General features: G+C 36.6%; 1 protein-coding gene across 2 annotated transcripts in view; it reads right to left on the reverse strand.

Annotated features, from left to right (window-relative positions):
• Positions 1–20,508, reverse strand: part of ELAPOR2 (endosome-lysosome associated apoptosis and autophagy regulator family member 2) — a 174,653-nt gene that overhangs the window by 38,115 nt on the left and 116,030 nt on the right. For both annotated transcript variants that reach the window (XM_004381480.1, XM_012556997.2), the window contains 5 exons: positions 16,254–16,406; positions 15,540–15,628; positions 7,347–7,527; positions 5,716–5,844; positions 102–192 (listed from right to left, as the gene is read on the reverse strand). In XM_004381480.1, the coding sequence (XP_004381537.1) occupies positions 102–192; positions 5,716–5,844; positions 7,347–7,527; positions 15,540–15,628; positions 16,254–16,406 (643 nt within the window). The remainder of the gene's footprint in view (positions 1–101; positions 193–5,715; positions 5,845–7,346; positions 7,528–15,539; positions 15,629–16,253; positions 16,407–20,508) is intronic.

Below are 20,508 nucleotides of genomic sequence, written 5' to 3' on the forward strand. Positions count from 1 at the left end.
TGATATTAACATATTTTATAATGGCAATCCTATTTCAATTATTTTTATGGGAAACAGGTGTGAGGATTCTTACAGAAGAGAATCAGAATTCATTTCCTTACTTAAATCCTGGGATATGCAAGTTTAAGATCAGGTAATCATTATCTGAGCCTCCAGCCCCACTCTGGATATGATCTCCAGCCACCTCCCAACCTGGAAATGATAAAAAGTCATTTTTATTAATAAAAATCCCATTAATATTTTCCAACAATGTTTTCACATAAGGTCAAAAAGAAGCATCAGTATTTAAACTTAAACTTAGAAATATCCCCAAAAGAATTCCCGATTTTTAAGTTTCAGTTGCACATTGCATGCAGTTAGACTCCTTGATACCAGTAAAGACGTTCATATGATTCCCCAAGAGGAACCAAGTAAGACATCGTTTTGCATAAAAGTTATAAGAAAACTAATAACGAGACATGACTTTTTTTTAACTGAAACAGATGGTCTTTACCTATTTGAATACAATGAGATAGAAAATTCTAGTCTTCAGGTAACCAATGGGAAAGAAAAACTTCAAGTTACCTAATAAAGAAGTTTTAGGGTCCCGAGTTCTCTCTTACAGTTTGCTGTATTGCTGTTCCCTAGTTAGTCTCTGCTTGTGCATTCATTCTCTTATTTTTTCATTCAACTATCATTTATTGAGTACCAAGCTCTATACTAGACACTGGGGACAGAAAGATAAAACAGGGTCCACCCTCTTCAAGGAGTCAGAAGAGTATGAGAGACAGACACTGCCAACAGTATAGGGTGACAGAGCCGTGCATAGGTTATGTGAGGTCTGTCCTCTGCACAGAAACAGCCAACATACCACAGGCTAAAGCAGCCGCAATAAAATGAGGAAAGGAGAGGCATTCTCCTACACCCTGTCAAGTAAGGTTAGTAATTAACAGCAGTGTCTAAGCATTGACACTTCTGTCTTCAAAAGAACATGTCAACATCTGCTACCTCAAGGACGCATACGAGAGAGACCTTGGAAGAGATTATTAGGAGTGCTAGACTGGTGATTTGGCAACTTGTGATATGCTATAATCAGCAGTTTATAGAAAGGTGATGTGTTGAATATACATAAATCAAGCTAGTCTAAAAATAATGTGTACTCATCTACTTACTTATGAGAGAAATGCCAATTGTTCTGCTGTCTAAATGTTCATGTGGTTGTAAAGAGAGATAAGCAGGTACCAACGCTGAATACTAAGTGCTGAGCAGCCACAACACAGTCTGACCCAGCGGGAAAATAGGCCCTTCACTGCCATATAAGTAATATGAGAAGCATTTAAGTTTAGAGAGAAGACTGCAAACTTGTGGTGGGGTAAGGAGGAGAGGGATATTCCCACGTGGAGGAATTTTATACCAAGAAAGCGAGAACTTTACCAGTGTTTCTCTAAGAACACCTGCCTACTGTTCAGAAATGCCACAGTGAGGGATGGGATAGCAGGAAAGGGCAAAGAGAAGAAAACAGTAGATGGATGGTAAAGCGGTAAGCCTGGAGGGGACTAATACTTCTGCGAGAGGACGCAAACATTTCTCAAGTTTGAACATTCCCCATAATGTTCAAAGACATGCACTGGTGATAATAAAGGAATCCAAAGCTTTGCAAGTCCAGACTTGGAACTCCAGATTGCCAGTTAAAGGGGAGCTGCAAGGGAAAGACACACACAAGATAATGAATTGGACAAGAAGAGTAGGAAGACAATGACCTTAAAGGAACCTGATGGGCTAGTATTAAGAACCTTAAGATATGGCCCAGAGCTGCTCAAGAGAAACATGTGAACCACAAATGTGAACCACATGTGTAATTTTAAATGTTCTAATAGCCATATTAAAAAAGTAAAAAGAAATGAAAGTAATTTTAATATATATAACCCATTTATCTAAAATATTCTCATTTCAACAAGTAATCAATATTAAAAATTATTAATTACATATTTTACTTTTTCATACTAAGCCTTTCAATATACTAATGTGCATTTTACACTTCCAGCACATCTCAATTTGGACATGCCACATTTCAAGTGGCCGATATCCACATGCGGCCACTGTATTGGACAGTGCATCTACAGAACGCAAAGTGGAGATCTGAAAGCACAGCATACTAAAGTTAGGAAATATTGCCTATTACTATGCCCTAGTTGTCACTTTCTCTATACTCAATCACAAAAACATAGTAGAAGAGTGTTAATGAAAATGTGGATTCCAAAATAATTTACTTCTAATCTCACACCCTAGCATCTACTTTTATTTTTGCATACCCCCTTCTATGCTTGGTCCTTATGCATAGTTTTTAAAAGTACATGCAATTCTGTATTTTGGTTTTTTTCCTCAGAGTGAATCCCACATTTTCCATGTTTCTAGTTTTATACTTTATATTTTAAGAATTATTTTGTTTTTACAAAGTAAATTTATGTTTATTATAAAATTGTGAAAGCTACAGAAAAATTTAAAAATGAAAATTATGTATAATCTTATCACTCGGAAATAACCACTGTTAAGATTTTAAGTGTCTGGTTTCACTATCTTTCAATGCATACATGTTTTTGCATAACTGAAAGGTTGGCAGTTTGAACCCACCAGCGACTTTGTGGGAGAAAGATGTGGGAATCTGCTTCTAAAAAGATTATAGCCTTAAACCCAATGGGGCAGTTCTACTCTGTCTGATAGGGTCGCTATGAGTTGGAATCAACTCACAGATAGCAATGGGTTTTGGAGATCTTATTGTACATTACATTCTGTATCACAGTTTTATAAACTGTAATTGCATAAGCATGTTTTATTTTTAAATACTTCATCACCATGTTAATGACTGAATTAATATTTCATTGTGTAGATATATGTAATTAACTTCCATAATTTACAAAGTCACTTACACTATAGGGCTTTCTGTCTGTTGACCACACATCTATTTTAACCATTTAGATTATTTTTATGTTTTAACTAATATAAATAACACTGCAATGAAGATATGTTTGGTAAAGCTTTTCTGTATCACACTTACCCTAGAAAAAATTTCAGTAATGGAATTATTAGGACAAATGAGTATTTTTAAATCAGTATTTTGTGCATTACTCTGATTTTGAAAGCAATGTGTGTTCATGAGGAACACTTATAAAATATAAACCAAAAATCTCATCGCTGTCAAGTCGATTCCAACTCATAGCGACCCTACAGGACAGAGCAGAACTGCCCCATAGGGTTTCCAAGGAGCGGCTAGCAGATTTGAACTGATGACCTTTTGGTTAGCAGCCAAGCTCTTAACCACTGCGCCACCAGGACTCCTTATAAAATATAGAAAACTAAATTTAAAAGTGAAGTAATTCATACTTCCCAGCACCCACAACCCCCAGGAATGACCTCTGAACATTTGGGTGTATTTCCTTTCAATCTTTTTCTACTGCGTACTTTTTAAAAAAAAATCTTAGGTTTTACTATATAATCTCTGTTTTCTGATTTCTTCATTTAGCATTGTTTTCTGATTTTTCTTATTATTAATATATAAAACACTTCTCCTTTAAACATCCTTTCTACATTTCATTTTAATGACTGTAATAATATATCATACGATTATATCATAATTTTATTTAATCATATCTCCATTGTTAAATATTTAGTTTGTTTCTTCCTATTATTCACTCTTATAAATAACACTGATATTAATAATCATGGAGCATGATTTCTTCCCCAGAAGTGAAATTAGTGGACTGAAGGATGGAAACATTCAAAATTCTTAAAATACATTGCCAAATTGTTTTGCATATAGCTGCCGTTTTTAATGACTGCATAATATTTCATCCAATTAGTATATCATAACTTTCGCAAACATGATCTGATTGCTGGATATTTTATTTCAATTTTTTATTATGATAGCTAATGCTCAACAAACATCTTCATAAATATACAGTAACTTGTCTCCAATTTTGAGTTCCAGTGCATGAGTTCCAGCGCAGTCATGTGAAATTCACACTAAAAAAAAAATTATATATATATATGTCTCTCAAAATACTCCAAGTCATGCACCAAGTCAGTCAGCACATGTCCACTCTGACTCCATGACTATGGACGACTATCTCGTGAAATGAGCTACCCCCAGGCCTCTTGCTTCAACCAGTGTTCTTTTGAGCAGTGTTCCTCACAAGGTTAGTACTGAACCACCCAGTCACAAAAATATACGTCTGCTGTCTGTGTGCTTTCACATTACAGTTTACTATTTAAATATCATATACTCATATTGCAGAGATATATATTTTTAAATTAAAAATTGAATATTTCTGAAAATTAGCAAAAATTTAAAATAGAGTCTCTAAGTGAATGAGCAAGTAAGTGGGTAAATCAAGTATTGTCATGAGAATTAGCCTAAGTTCTCTAAAAAATCAAAAGTTTCAGATAATATTTACTAGTTAAGTGAACACACACACATATTGCTTTCATAGAGTCATTTAGATAACCTGGCCTTCCCAACCTTATTTTTCCAATAGACCTTAACTTCCTCAACTTAAAACGCAATCATAGGAGCTTTTAGAAACATAAATCCTAATAGGTAAAAACTATTATATTTTTTATTCTCCCTTAGGATAAGTTCCTAGAAATGGGATTATTGGTCAAAAAGGGGAATATTTTGCAATCTTTAATATAAATTAACGCTCTGTCTTCCCCTCCTTTACTTATCTGTTTAATGAGCATTATTCAAGGACATATTATTTGTCAGTCTCTATACTCAGGTGAGGGGCCCTGGTGGCACAGTGATTAAGAGCTCAGGCTGCTAACCAAAAGGTCGGCAATTCGAATCCACCAGCCACTCCCTGGAAATCTTATGGGGCAGTCCTACTGTGTCCTATAGGGTCGTTACGAGTCAGAATCAACTTGATGGCAACAGGTTTGGTTTGGTTTTGGTATACTCATGTGTACACATCACTTCCTACATCCCAAGCCTGTTTATTTTGGACAGGTAACAATTTAAAACAAATGCAATTCAAAAGATTTTTCTCATTACTAAAATATAATGTGGAGAAAAGTAAAGGACACATTTTAGTGTAAAACCCTAGTACTTACAACACCTCCCCCTTGCGTCAAGTTTAAAAATACATACATATTGTCATCATTCAACCAACAAATGTTACAGAACAACCAAGTCTCAGCTCTCTAAGTGCTTAAAACACAAAAACAAAATAAAATTCAGAACCATCCTATAAGGACTCTGCTACATTTTCAAGTTTTCAGGAAGTGGAATTCATACATATTTCATAAACATAGGCTTCATACGCAAAAAAAGTTTGAGATTATTTAACCCCTCACTGTGGCTCAGTGCCGAGCCACTCGAGACAGATACTGGCAAAAATGTTATCAAACTACTCTTTAAAACCGCAAAGGACATAGATTTCTGTACCTCTCTTGGTGTTCTGTTCTGGTATTTCTAGCCGTTAGGCGAGATCCTCAGTATCTACTTCAAAACTGACTCAGAAAAAAAGACAAAATTTATATAGTTTATATTCTTATCAGAAAGTCATCCAGCTGTGCACCACATTTACTGTTTTTATGAAAGGGCTTGAAGTAAGGGCAAGTAGGCAAATGACAAAATTGAAGTTTCCTCAAATCCGTATTTAGTGTGTTTTCAGAGGGCTGAGTCCAAGAGTGATCATCTCTGCAGCCAAAATGCACCAAGTGGGCTGATTCTGAACTCACCATTCATCCCGTCACACTTTGAATTTCCAACATTGAAGCAGGAAGTTTTCATGTTGCCAGGAAGGACATTCCACCATTTATATTCAAATCCAAGTGCAGGCTCTGTTCCTGCTGGACAAGGTCTACATTCTACAGGAGACAAGTGGGCAAACAATTACAATTAAACTGTATCTGGACAACTTCCTCTTGCTCTGTACCAAGCACTGCTAAACTTCTTTAATTAGCAGAGAGGGACGTGGGAAGGAGAGATACTGGACCACCAATTTCCTAAGAAATTGATAACTTTTTCAAAAACAATCTGGAAAGAAAAAAATCCTGGATCTAATATATGCATATATAATTGACTAGTGGGGGGGGGACAAATACAGAATCTTTTAAAATAAACGTTTCCCTTTATTTCTAGAAATAACTGCTAATTCTAAATCCCCTCCACAAGACAAGTAAGTCTAAAACAAGTTCAAGTTCTCCTATGTGTAATCTTAGAATCAGTTCTCTCTACCTTACAAATAAGGAAATATTTTACCCTCCCTACTGGTTATTAAACTAAACACAATATTAATATCATTTAATTACGGACTAAATACTTGAAGTTCAAATATTGACTATGTTGAGAAAGGGTTCAGGAAGTTGAAGGGTTTAGCCACTGGAAAGAGTTAAGTTTATAAATAAGCCTGATTTCAATTAACATCTGCAACACTGAACTGGAAGGCTCTTTTCCAATGACTTTTAAATTTAGCCAAAATCCTCTGCATCATCAAGTCAGTAACAGAAGGAGATAGGGAGAGAAAATATTCACTGAGCAAGCACTTCCTGGTGCCAAAGTACTGCAGGAGACATTTTATTTAACATGCTTAAAGATGATGAGCTAAATATTATTAGCCCTAAATTTTACAGATGATAAAATTGAAGCTCAAAGAGCTTAAATAAAGGGAGAAGTACTATTAGTAGTAAACAGGACGTGGGTTCAAATCCAAATTAATTTGACTCCAGAGTCCTTTTTATGCTATATCCCAAAGGCTCTGGATATTAAATATATGGTCCTATTCAAATTAGACAGGTACCTACAACCAAAATGTATTGTAATTTTTGTCTACTAAAATTAAAACAAATTCTGTAACCATTGTCTTATTATTATTTGATAAGTACTAAACATTTCCCAATTGTACACTTTTAAGTAATCTACTTAGGGAATATTTTAATTGCCATATGATCAAAATGAGCAATTTTTGCTATTACTATGGCATAAACTGTGATCCATTACTCCAAAGCTGATTTAGAAGAAATAACTTTTTTATACTTACATAAACATAAATGTACTTTTACAAACACACTTGAAGAGGAGTGCTTAATATTAATATGTTGGAATTTTCTTATAAATCTCCAAAGATAAAAAGTTATCCCATTAAGAGGCTGTTACACTAAATGCCATTAAAACCTATCCACATGATATGTTAAATAAATCACTGCAGTCTCACAAGTCCATTATCATTTTGCTCAACTCTTCTTCAGTCTCTAAAAGAAGTTGTGTATTTTAAAGGATCCCTCTATAAAAACAACTTAGGGCAACATTATAGTATTCCAACAAGATTATTTTGCTAAAGGTCCAATTCTTGGATCAAATAACTTCCTACCCTTTGTTCCATCAGAAAACGTTCCAGGAGGACAGGGATGGCAAGAAGATGATCCATTGTTAAAAAATCCAGGATTGCACGGCGGACAATTCCTCTTCTCTCCAGAAGGGGGCAACCTAATAGCATCTGTGAGGTCCTCCCGGCAGATTTTGGGCTCTATCCACTTGTACATTACCTGTGTCTGCCAAAAGAGCATGCAAATTACATAACATGTTGTATTTGCTTTAAAGTTCCAATAACAAAAATGTTAAACTGACAGCTATGAAAAATCTAAACAGGTGACAGAAGAGAAGGGCCAGCTAAAGAGAATCTACAACATCAGTGACAAAATAAGAGAAAAAGAGAATGCGTTTGGGGGGGAAAGACACTTACTCCCAAATTTCTTTATCCTAAGCTACAGATGGCCTTACCTCATAAATATCATGTTCCTTATCATTTCATGAAATCCCTCTTTAAAATATTGATAAGATGATTTTGGCCCTTATTCTTCTATCTACTCATTCACTTCATTCCATAATCAATACAAGGTTTTTTACTTTGTGACCTCCACTACTCTTTCCCCCTCCCCCACCCACAGCACATAATCACACACACACAAAAGAATATAGTAATCACACACACAATAGTTTATTTATATATACATATATATGCACATAAATACACACACACGTATATGTATTTATGTATATATATATATCTCAAGCTTCCTATTTGAATCCTGTTATTTCATAAATAAGGAGTCCTGGTAATGCAATGGTTACATAAGTGCTCAGCTGCAGACTGAAACATTAGTGGTTTGAAACCACCAGTGACTTCGAGGGAGAAAAGACCTGGCGATCTGCTCCCATAAAGATTGTTCTTGTTGTTAGGTGTCACTGAGTTGGTTCCACAGCCCAGGACATCCTATGGGGCAGTACTACTCTGTCTTACAGGGTCACTAAGAGTCAGACTTGATTAGATGGCATACAACGTTTCATAAATATTTGTAGTTGCTCTCCGAGTTTTTTTCAATAAAGTGATATTAGACCACAAGTGTTACAGCTAAAGTATTTTCTCCAGAGGCTTCTAAAACCTGTTCCCTGTGCTGTGAAGATTAGGATGAACACAGCCTCTGCCTTCAAGGAAGTAAAGTCTTTCACATCTTCTCCTTTTATTCTCTCACATCTGCACACATCACCACATAAAAAAAAGTATAATAAAATAACTATACCTCAGCCAAACCCTAGAAAGTTGTTATAACACTAGTTTTTCTCTTTTTTAAGCCAGAAATACTAAATGGGCTAGCCATTTCAAAACAAAATTGATATGCTTAGCAAAAAAAAAAAAGTATTCTAAAAACAAAGGGAAAAAGAAAAAAAGTCAACTCCTTTATAAGTAAATATAGTTTTTAAAAAGACTAAAATTGCCTTTCATTAGACATATAATCTGCTGAAAGTATTCTTTGCCCTTAAAAACAACTTCTGAAGTATTAAGTCTAATAACGAAGCTAGAGAACTAAATTTAAAAGCAATTCTCTATAGTTATTTCCAGGTAACAGAAAATCATAAATAGTAAGCCCTTCAGGACACTCAATTTTATTCTCAAGTATTCTCTTACAGAAGAGTAAATTCACTTTATCTGAAGAAGGATACTTAAGGAAATGGATTAAAAGGTAGATGTCTCAACAGAATTATAAATAACGTTTTCTTCTTTTTAAAACTCTCTTTTGTGCATTCATTTTACGGCCTACGTCATGGTTCAGTTTGACCAGCCACTTCACCCATCTGACTCTCTTATCTGTAAAATAATGGCCACTCCTGCTGAGGCTCTCTAAGTAGCTGAACAAATAAATTAGATCCTGTATCCATAAGGGACTCTCAGCTCCCTGAGAAAAGCAAATGAAATTCAGATAATCTAAGCAAATGAAACATTTGGGGGGCTGTCTTTTAAAAATTCTGGCTTAACAATATACAAAACAAATCTCAAATTCAAGTCAATTCACTAATTTGCTGATTTATTTTTACATCAGTTAAAACTGTATTGAATTACCTGTGAGCTTCTGCACTGTTGGGAGTAACTGATTGCCACATGGGGATGGCGGTGGTGCTGAGGCTGAGGCTGAGCACCAGTCCCTAAGCCTGGGGCACACCATGTCATCCTCTCAACCACTCTGGGAGGTAGGTAATATTATCCTCAGGTTTGTAAGTAGGGAAACTCCTGATTAGAGCTGGTAAACAACTTGCCCAAAAACCATACAACCCTAGTAAATGTTAAAGCCACTAGTCAGGAGAGTCAGTTCAGCGAGGGTAAAAATTATACAATATGCAAATACATTCTGACAAGTCAGCTAACCAGGAGACTTTCAATCCAAGTAAATTAAATTTCAAGAACTTAGAAAACGTCCACCACCTTTCAACTTTTAAACACTCAGAAGTCAAATTTCAACTGCTCAACAGCAAAAGTTTCATTTGCAAAGCCTCTTGCTCCACATGGCAGATTGATTCTCCCCCTCTCTTTCTAATGAGGACAGATGCTTTCAAGTCTGGCTGACTGGGGAAAGACAGTAATTAATATTAATGATACAAAGTGCCAGATGGCTCACAGCGCAGGTGAAAAACCAACTATCAATTCACTCTTTGGCAAGTTGAGATAAAATTATGAAATGTTCTATGAAACCAAAACCCTAATAGACCAAAATTAACCAGATTACCATTAAGACTACAGGAGAGTTATAGTGCCCACTTGTATTTATATTAATAAAGTACATCTAAAAAATGTGGAAGTATCAATTGGAACCTATTTCTCATATCAAAATAAAATTCTAGACTGGGAGGACCAAACTCTTCACAAACTTTTTTAATAATATTTTTATAAAAATATTATTATTTGTAATAATATTTTTATAAAAATATTTTTATTTGTAATAATATTTTGAGTTTTTGGTGAAAGTTTCTTCACAAACTTTTAAACTGGACATGTACAAATGTCCCTGCCCAAATGCACCATGTCTGTGTAGACTGGCTGAAGTCATCAGAGCTAAATTAAATGTGCTTTAAAAGGGCCTACCAACCATCACCAGAACCTAACTGCCTTGTTTTCCATAATGTTCTGCTCAAATGGCCCCAGACAGGCAGGCTACCACTTGCCTCCTTACCCCTGCCACTGGGCAATCATCATTTGTCTCGCCTTGAATTACCACCATTTTGCCAAGTTCTGTTGGACCTCTCCTTCAAAATCATACTCAATATCCACACCTGCCCTAACTGCATTCTCAACTCACCCATTTACATATTAGCATCCACTTGGATTCCTTTTCTATGATGCCTTTGATTTTTTCTGTTTTCCCTTGTGGTTACCTCCTTATTCCTTTTCCAAATGCCTAGGAGTCTACACTTTCTTCTTTTATGTTGGAGACACTATAGAGATTTAACACTGTGCTGGAGGTTCTAGCCAGGGCATTTGGGCAAAAGAATGTTCTAAAATTAGATTGTGAGTACGGCTGCACAATCCCGTGAATATATTTAAAACACTGAATTGTACACATTAGATGGATGAATTATATGGTATAAGAATTACATCTCAATAAAGCTGTTAAAAAAACAGACTATGGGGAAATTTTTACTTTCAACAAATTCAGAAATCCCTAGCCTCTGAGAAATGCCATGGTGTTTTCTCATCTTCCTAATTAAGAAATGTAGGCCCCAAGTATACTTAACTTTAAGCATAAATATTTAAATTGTATAGGAAGAAAGGCAGATCTAAAATCGATACTCATTTATACCTATTTTTGTATGGTACCTACATCTCACTCTTGCTATATAATTCCGAAATACTGTGTTATAGGCATTCAGCACTTGGAATAATTTGTAATATCGAAGGTCATTAAGGGCAATGAAAGCATAAGACAATCGGATACCAAATCACTAGCAAACCCTTGATGATCACCATGAATTTTCCAGACACAGAGATAAAGCTGTATAGTCTAATACCTTGTCTCAAGAAGGCTCCCTTCTAAAATATTCTTCCCTGCCAGGTACTCTTCTAGCCTTGGCAGGAAGTTCTATATTTGATAAAACCTGCCATTCCAGGATTGGGAGGCTCTGCATTTTAGAACATCATTACATCCCACTGGAATTTACCTTCTATAAGTTTGCCCTATTAATCCAAATTTTGCCTTACAGAATAACTGAGAAACATCTATTTCTTCTTTTCTAAGATTTCTCTTCAAATTTTTAAATTCTCAAGCCTTGTGCCAAGAACAGAACACAACACTCCAAATGTGGTATTCATTCATTCTGTTACTAATGCTCTCCTTCATTAATTCATTCAACAGATGTTTCATTGCTCTCTGTGTTCCAGGTACTCCAATAGGTTCAGAGGTTTTTGTTTTTGATTTTTAATGAGTTAAGAAGCAGTTGCTGTCTACAGGAAGCTGAGAGTCTGGTAGAGGAAACACTCATCTAAACAAGCATTTGCAATCAAGTGATCTGATACCAACACACTAACAAATCTTCTATGGTCACCATGTAAATATCAAGAGAGGTATGTACAAAAGTGTATGAGAATTCCCAGTATATCAAGATAATCTTACCAGATATATTTATGATATTTAATAGTGTATGCTTTCTATTAACCTGCACAGAATCCCTATTTATTGTGGTAACTGACACTGTCTCTTTTTAGGAACTGACCTATGATACTTAAAGGAACTGGTAATTTTATGGTCTGGCTTCCCAGACACAGGGATTAGCAGGTGAACTAAACTGTCCAGCCAGAGTATTCCACGCTGTGATCATTTAGGTTTTGTGTCAACTTGGCTGGGTCAGGATTCTCAGTGGTTTTGCAGTTATGATGTAGTTTGGCAGTCACATAATGATGTGATCACCTCCATGATGAGATTTGATATAACGTGATCACCTCCATGATGGGATCTGCTGTGAGTAGCCAATCAGTTGAAAAGGAGTTTCCTTGGGAGTGTGGCCTGTATCCAATATACGTGGACTTTCTGAGAAGGCTTGAGGGCTTTTGCTCGCTCTGGATCCTACAGCTGGCTCCTGTTTGTCTGACCTCCAGTTCCTGGGACTTGAGCTAGCAGCTTACCTGCCATTTGTCTGCCAATCTTGGGATTCGCTGGTCTTTGAAGACTGTGAGCCAGAGTCCTGCTGTCTGATTTGCCGCTCTTGGGTTCACCAGCCCCTGCAGCTATGTGAATCAGGAGAAGCCTCCAGCCTGACCCATGGACTTGGGACATTCCAGCCTCTACAACCGTGTGAGCCATTTCCTTAATATAAATCTCTCTACATATATATTTATATACTTTACTGGTTTTGCTTCTCTAGAGAACTCAGTCTAAGACAATGCCCTTGGACAAAATGATTGGTTTGGGATGGGCTCACGATTCAAGCAGGGCCAATCAAAGTCATTTCTGAAACTTTGGTCAGCGCTCAAAAGCTGTGAGGATAAGTGACTTGGATAGAGTTGCCAGAGTTGTTTGCACCACAAGAGCCTTTCTGAGAAGGAAATCAAATTAAGCCAAGAATATCAACAAGAAAGAGCAAGAGAAAGTCCTGATGAAATTGATCTATATTGACTTCCCAGTTGTAAGAGCCAACAGACTCCACCTTCGTCCTACATTGGTGTGAGTCAAGTTTCTGTCACTTGTAAGCTAAAGAATTTTAATCTTACATTTCTCATATGAATAGTTAAGCCTCCCCATCCAATTTCTGTAAAGTATTTTAATTCATTAGTACAGAATGTTATAATTATCCCCAAATGTGGAAACAAAGCTGACACCTTGCTCTGCCACTATTAAAAGAAAACCAAACAAACAAACAAAAAGCTGTCTAGTTCTAGTAGTTTTAGTACTCAAAATAAATAAACCTTTAAGCCTTTTCTATAAGTTGCTGACTCCCTAACAAGTTTATCTTCAAAATTTTTGCAAGGTTGACATCTGTAGATATAAGACAATCTTTGCAGATATGATAATCAAGTAAGAAACTTGCTGTTTTTCGATCATAAACAGTTTAATTGAAAACTAATTATCTGTAGGGGGTTGAATGGTGTTCCCCCCAAAATATATGTTCAAGTCCTAACCCTCAGTATTGTGAATGTGACCTTACTTGGAAATAGGATCTTTACAGATGTAATTAAGTTAAAGATCTTGATATGAAATTATCCTGAACTGAGGGTGGGCCCTAAATCCAGTAACAGTTGTCCTTATAAGAAAAGAGAAAGGCAGTAGGAGATCAGAGACACAGAGGGGAGAAGGTCATGTGAAAACAGAGGCAGAGATTGGAGACTGGAAACTGGTGCAGCCACAAGGCAAACACCAGGGACAGTAAGTAGTCACCAGAGGCTAGGAGAGATGCATGGATCCTTAGAGCTTCCAGAAGGAATCAACACTGCCAACACCTTGATTTCGACTATATATGTTATTTCATTAAGTTCCCACTGCTTAGCATTTTATTTACGTCTGAGTTAGAAACATGTATCTTGAAATAGATCTTAAATCACTTTTTAAAAAAAATCACTGAGTTTGTGGATTCTAGCTAGTACATTGTATGTTCTATACCAAGAACATGTCCAGAGTTCACCCAGACTCAACAGGAAAACATAATCTGTGTATAAGTACACAACATGCCTCAATGTGCACATGTGTGCATATATATATGTATGTGTCTGTACTGTGTGCATTAGATGGGCTTACTTCCTTTTAGCTCAGGTCAACTAGATTTTGTCACATTGGTCAACTACTAATTGACATATAACAAAAATCAGCTTTGGATATTTTCATTATATCAAAGATCAAGATTCTTTACTGTACTAGATCTCATTCATTTAAGCTTCAGTAATGCTGAAGAAATGATTATTATATAGAATAAATTTACTTTTGTCTTACATTTCAGTAAGGCAACTTCAGCTAAGAAATGTTTGGCTAAAAAAAAAAAAAAAAAACACTATTTCAGATTACTCTTCAACCCACCTTAGCAGCACCTCTCTACACAGATTTTCTAAACAGAAATGGTATTATTTGGCAATTATTGTAGGGCTGTCAGGACCTTACTTTATAGTTAAGAGCTGTTAGTTTGAGTTGTTGTTCCTATTGAAAGTAATAATTGTACTTCTTATCATTGACATGTTTTACTTATTTGAATTTGCCTTCCCTCAAATTATGCTGAATCAGTAAGTACATGCTCTACTATAAAAACTAGAATGTACTTGGTCTTAAGCTTACAAAAGTAAATTCCTTTAAAAAAACTTAAGGACTAAAGGGTAAGATTAATAAACATTTATGTATAAAAAGTATAGATTAGAACCTAGAGATATAAAAAATAAGAAGAGAAAGTAATAAATTTCCTTGACCTAGTTTGGATTATATATATATATATAAATATATACATATATACACACATATATATCGACAAAACTAGGTCAAGAAAATGAATGTCATTATTTCAAAATACGCAAACATACACAAAGATTATTTCAAAATATGCATACATACACAAGGCACCCTGCATAGCAGCCCCTTTAATGTGAGTCTCTCCTTACTGACAGAAATTGGCACAGGCTGATTCTTTAATTAAGAGAATGGTAGGTCAACTGTAGAGTACATGTGGGCATTTTTCCCCTGGATAAGTGCCATTTATATGGTAATTACTTTGCATTTCCTAAATGCAATTACACAGTAATCTGCCATAACTGAATTAGCCTATGGCTGCATAACATTATTGACAAAACCTACTGAGTAACCAAATAATTAAAGAGAAGTTACAGGGTATTTCCATCCTGTGAGTTACCATGCACATTTTAAGGCTGTGCTCTTCCTGATGTTCAGATTACTTCTGAAAAAGTATAACTGTTAAAAATAGCAGTAATGTATTGGACACTCACCATGTGTCAGGCGCTGTGTTAGGAACTTTCCACTGAATATCTCATGTATTCTCACAGCAGCTTTATAAGCAGATGCTATTATCCCCATTTTAAAGACGAAAAAAACTGAGGCTTAAAGACATCAAGTAACTTGCTCACAACACTAATAAGGAGTAGACAGGCAAGCTTCAGAATTTAAACACTTAAATTTCTTCTACTACCTTGCACGCATGTGTCATAATCAGCTAACTTAATCTCTCATGAATAAATTAGTCTGCTCAAAATTGGGAGGAGGATTAAATAAATTTGGGATGAAGCTGATTGAACACTACCTATATGTACCTTTCCTTCTTCATCACACGGAGTGTGGATCTGGAAATAGTCTTTTGTGGTGCAGGGAGGGCGTTTCATGCACTCACTGGATCCTTCCTCTGCAACATAAAAATAGATTCCAGAAATGGTCAACTGCTTTGTGAATCTGAGAAAAGGCAAAAAACAAAACAAAGAAGCAAACAACTGAAAAAGAAAAAATAACCTTACCAGAATAACTTAGGTAGAACTGCTAGGCCTAAAGAAAATGAGAGCCTATATTTTTATTTTTCCTAGAACAATCAGTGTTTCCATGATATACATGATGCAAATCATAGTTTTTCTAAGAAGACATTAGATTTCTTCCATTATCACTGAACACTGGAAATTTGGAACAAGTTAAAAGTTCTTAAGTATATCTCTATGCCAGCCAATCGCCTAAACGTACAATACAAACGTTTTCTTTCTTGCTTTCTTTTTTAGCATTAGTATAAACATATCCACAGCAGCTACCTGTGGATGTGGAATAGAAAAAATTACAGACAAAGGGGAAAGTAATGCAGAAGGGGTAACAGAATGTCATAAATTTTACACATTTCGTATTGAGTCACTTCAGCACTTTAGTGCCTGGCCCACCACTCACATCATACTTTATGTGTGAACTTCTAGCACATGAATGTACACGCTACAATCACAAACTTAGAAAGAAAGGAACAAAAAGTATAAACTGGCAAGAGCTAGTCTTACCTGAAAAATGGGAGTCCTCTTTACACTTTATGCATTCTTTGGCTCCTTTCTCAGAATAGGTGTTTCTGGGGCACATTTGGCAGTTGAACGAACCTGGTTTGTTGCTAAACGTGCCTGGCTTGCATGGAAAGCATTCTGATGTGTATGCCACCCCTGTGTGATAAGGGAAACAGAGAATGGGAGAGATGACCCAATACCAACAAGGAGATCTGTACCTGTTGGTTCTATCCAGAAGGAAATATTAACTGCACAGTAGATCAGCACAAATATACTATCTCATTTATTAATTCAATACTGAGAGAGAATTAACTATGCCTAAGGAACTGATACAAATACTAAATAAAACACTTTAAGTGGAGCAAACACTTAAATAAAAGATCGAGATTTGATAAGGTATAATAAATATACGAAGTGAGGGCTGTGAGTCTCAGAAGATTACTCCACTAACTCGAAAATGGAATAAATTCTAAGATCCCCTCAAATACTAAAAACTTGTTCTCTGATCTTTGTGGCTCCCAGTTCCTTTTCTCCACTGTTCATCAAGTCACAGGTAAGACCTAACAGACCCTAGGAATCCCTTGACTTTGTTCTGGTTTGTAATTCCGGCCTTTGCCAGCAGATGTCCCTCTGACTAATGAGTTAACGTCACAGGAACAAGCACACTTAGAACATATTAAAATATAAGCCAAACTTCAATAAAGAAGAATCACTGCTTTAATTAAAAGTGTCCCTAATTGAGTATGAACCATGTCAGAGTTTATTAGCCATTCTCCAGGGTCAGGAAAGATCTAGCTGGGGTCAGAGAGGCACAAAAAGTTTAACAGACATAGTCAGGGCAAGATGGCTATTTTATTATTTTGATGGTGGCACAAGGAGCCCTGGTGGCGCAATGGTTAAGTTCTTGGCTGCTAATCAAAATGCTGGCAGTAAAAACCCACCCAGCTATTCCACAGGTGAAAGACCTGGTGATCTTCTTCCACAAAGATTACATCCTAGAAAACCTATGGGGTAGTTCAGCTCTATCACATGGGGTCACGCTGTGAGTCAAAAATTGACTTGATGGCACCAAACAACAACAACATGGTGGTGCAGCAGTTAAGCACTCAGCTGCTAACCAAAAGGTTGTTGGTTTCAGCCCACCTGGCAGCTCCACAGGCGAAAGACCTGGCAATCTGCTACCATAAAGATTGTTGTTGTTTTTGTTAGGTGCCGTCCAGTTGGTTCGACTCATAGTGACCCTATGTACAACAGAACTAAACACTGCCCAACACTGCCTGGTCCTGTGTCACCCTCACAATCATTGTTATGCTTGAGCCCATTGTTGCAGCCATGATGTCAATCCATGTCGTCAAGGGTCTTCCTCTTTTTTGCTGACCCTCCACAAGCATGATGTCCTTCTCCAGGGACTGATCCCTCCTGAAAACATGTCAAAAAGTGTGTGAGACAAAATCTTGCCATCCTTGCTTCTAAGGGGCATTTTGGCTGTACTTCTTCCAAGATAGATTTGTTCATTCTTCTGGCAATCCATGGTATATTCAATATTCTCCACCAACACCATAATCCAAAGGCATCAATTCTTCTTTGGTCTTCCTTATTCATTGTCCAGTTTTCCCATGCATATGAGGCAACTGAAAATACCATGGCTTGGGTCAGGCACACCTTACTTCTTAAAGTGACACTTTTGCTTTTTAAGACTTAAAGAGGTGTTTTGCAGCAGATTTACCCAATGCAATACATCGTTCGATTTCTTGACTGCTGCTTCCATAGGCATTGATTGTGAACCCAAGTAAAATTAAATCCTTGACATCTTCAATATTTTCTCCATTTATCATGATGCTGCTTACTGGTCCAGTTGTAAGGATTTTTCTTTTCTTTATGTTGAGGTGCAATTCATACCAAAGGCTGTAGTCTTTGATCTTCATCAGTAAGTGTTTCAACTTCTCTTCACTATCAGCAAGCAAGTTTGTGTCATCTGCATATCGCAGGTTGTTAATGAGTCTTCCTACAATCCTGATACTCCGTTCTTCTTCATATAGTCCAGCTTCCTGGATTATTTGCTCGGCATACAGATTGAATAGGTATGGTGAAAGGATACAACTGTGACACACACCTTTCCTGACTTTAATCTGTGCCGTATCCTCTTGTTCTGTTTGAAAGACTGTCTCTTGGTCTATGTACAGGTTCCACATGAGCACAGTTAAGTATTCTGGAATTCCCATTCTTCTCAATGTTATCCATAATTTGTTATGATTCACACAGTCAAGTGTCTTTGCATAGTCAATAAAACACAGGTAACCATCTTTCTGCTATTCTCTGCTTTCAGCCAAGATCCATCTGATGTCAGCAATGATATCCCTCATTCCATGTCCCCTTCTGAATCTGGCTTCAATTTCTGGCAGTTCCCTGCTGAGCTACTGCTGCAACTGCTTTCGAATTATCTTCAGCAAAATTTTACTTATGTATGATATTAATAACGTTGTTTGATAATTTCTGCACACTATTGGATCACCTTTCTTTGGAATGGGCACAAATATGGATCTCTTCCAGTAGGTTGCCTAGGTGGCTGTCTTCAAAATTTCTTTACATAGATGAATGAGCACCTCCAGCACTGCATCTGTTTGTTGAAACATCTCAATTGGTATTCTGTCAATTCCTGGAGCCTTGTTTTTCACCAATGCTTGAGTACACCTTGGACTTCTTCCTTCAGTACCATCAGTTCTTGATCATATGTTACCTCCTGAAATGGTTGAACACTGACCAATTCTTTTTGGTATAGTGGCTCTGTATTCCTTCCATCTTATTTTGATGTTTCCTCCGTCATTCAGTATTTGCCCATAGAATCCTGCAATATTGCAACTCAAGGCTTGAATTTTTCTTCAGTTCTTTCAGCTTGAGAAATACTGAGCATGTTCTTCCCCTTTGGTTTTCTAACTCCAGGTCTTTGCACATGTCATCATAATACTTTACTTTGTCCTCTCAAGTTGCCATTTGAAATCTTCTGTTCAGCTCTTTTACTTCATCACTTCTTCCATTTGCTTTAGCTACTCGACGTTCAAGAGCAAGTTTCAGAGTCTCTTCTGAAACCCATTTTGGTCTTTTCTTTCTTTCCTGTCTTTTTAATGACCTCTTGTTTTCTTCATGTATCATGTCCTTGCTGTCATTCCATAACACATCTGGTCTCAGTCATTATGTTCAATACGTCAAAACTATTCTCGAGATGGTCTCTAAATTCTGGTGGGATATACTCAAGGTCATACTTCAGCTCTCGTGGACTTGTTCTAATTTCTTCAGCTTCAGCTTGAACTTGCATATGAACAATTGATGGTCTGTTCCACAGTGGGCCCCTGGCCTTGTTCAGGCTGACAATATTGAGCTTTTCCATTGTCTCTTTCCACATATGTAGTCAATTTGATTTCCGTGTATTCCATCTGGTGAGGTCCACATGTATAGTAGCTGTTTATGCTGCTGAAAAAATGTCTTTGCACTGAAGAAGTCATTGGTCTTGCAAAATTCTATCATTTGATACCCAGCATTGTTTCTGTCACCAAAGCCGTATTTTCCAACTACTGATCCTTCTTTGTCCAACTTTTACATTCAATCACCAGTAAATACCAATGCATCTCGATTGCATGTTTGATAAATTTCAGACTGCAGAAGTTGGTAAAAATCTTTAGCTTCTTCATCTGTGGCCTTAGTGGTTGGTTCGTTAATTTGAATAATAGCCATATTAACTGGTCTTCCTTGTAGACACATGGATATTATCCTATCAGTGACAGAGTTGTTACTTCAGAATAGATCTTGAAATGTTTGTTTTGACAACGAATGCAACACCATTCCTCTTCAATTTGTCATTCTCAGCATAGTAGACAATATGATTGTCTGATTCAGAATGGCCAAAATACCAGTCCATTTCAGCTCACTAATGTCTAGGATATCAATCTTTATGCCTTGCATTTCATTTTTGACGACTTCCAATTTTCCTAGATTCATACTTCATACATTCTATGTTCCAATTATTAGCGGATGTTTGCAGTTGTTTCTTCTCATTTTGAGTTGTGCCACATTAGCAAAGGTCCCAAAAGCTTGATTCCATCCAACTCATTAAGGTTGACTCCACTTTGAGGAGGCAGCTCTTCCCCTGTCATGTTTTGAGTGCCTTCCAACCTGAGGGGCTCATCTTCTGGCACCATATCAGACAATGTTTCACTGCTATTTTTAAGTGCTTCACTGGCCAATTTTTCCAGAAGTAAACTGC

Source organism: Trichechus manatus, unplaced genomic scaffold, assembly GCF_000243295.1.
Source record: "Trichechus manatus latirostris isolate Lorelei unplaced genomic scaffold, TriManLat1.0 scaffold00085, whole genome shotgun sequence".
Taxonomy (NCBI): Eukaryota; Metazoa; Chordata; class Mammalia; order Sirenia; family Trichechidae; genus Trichechus; species Trichechus manatus.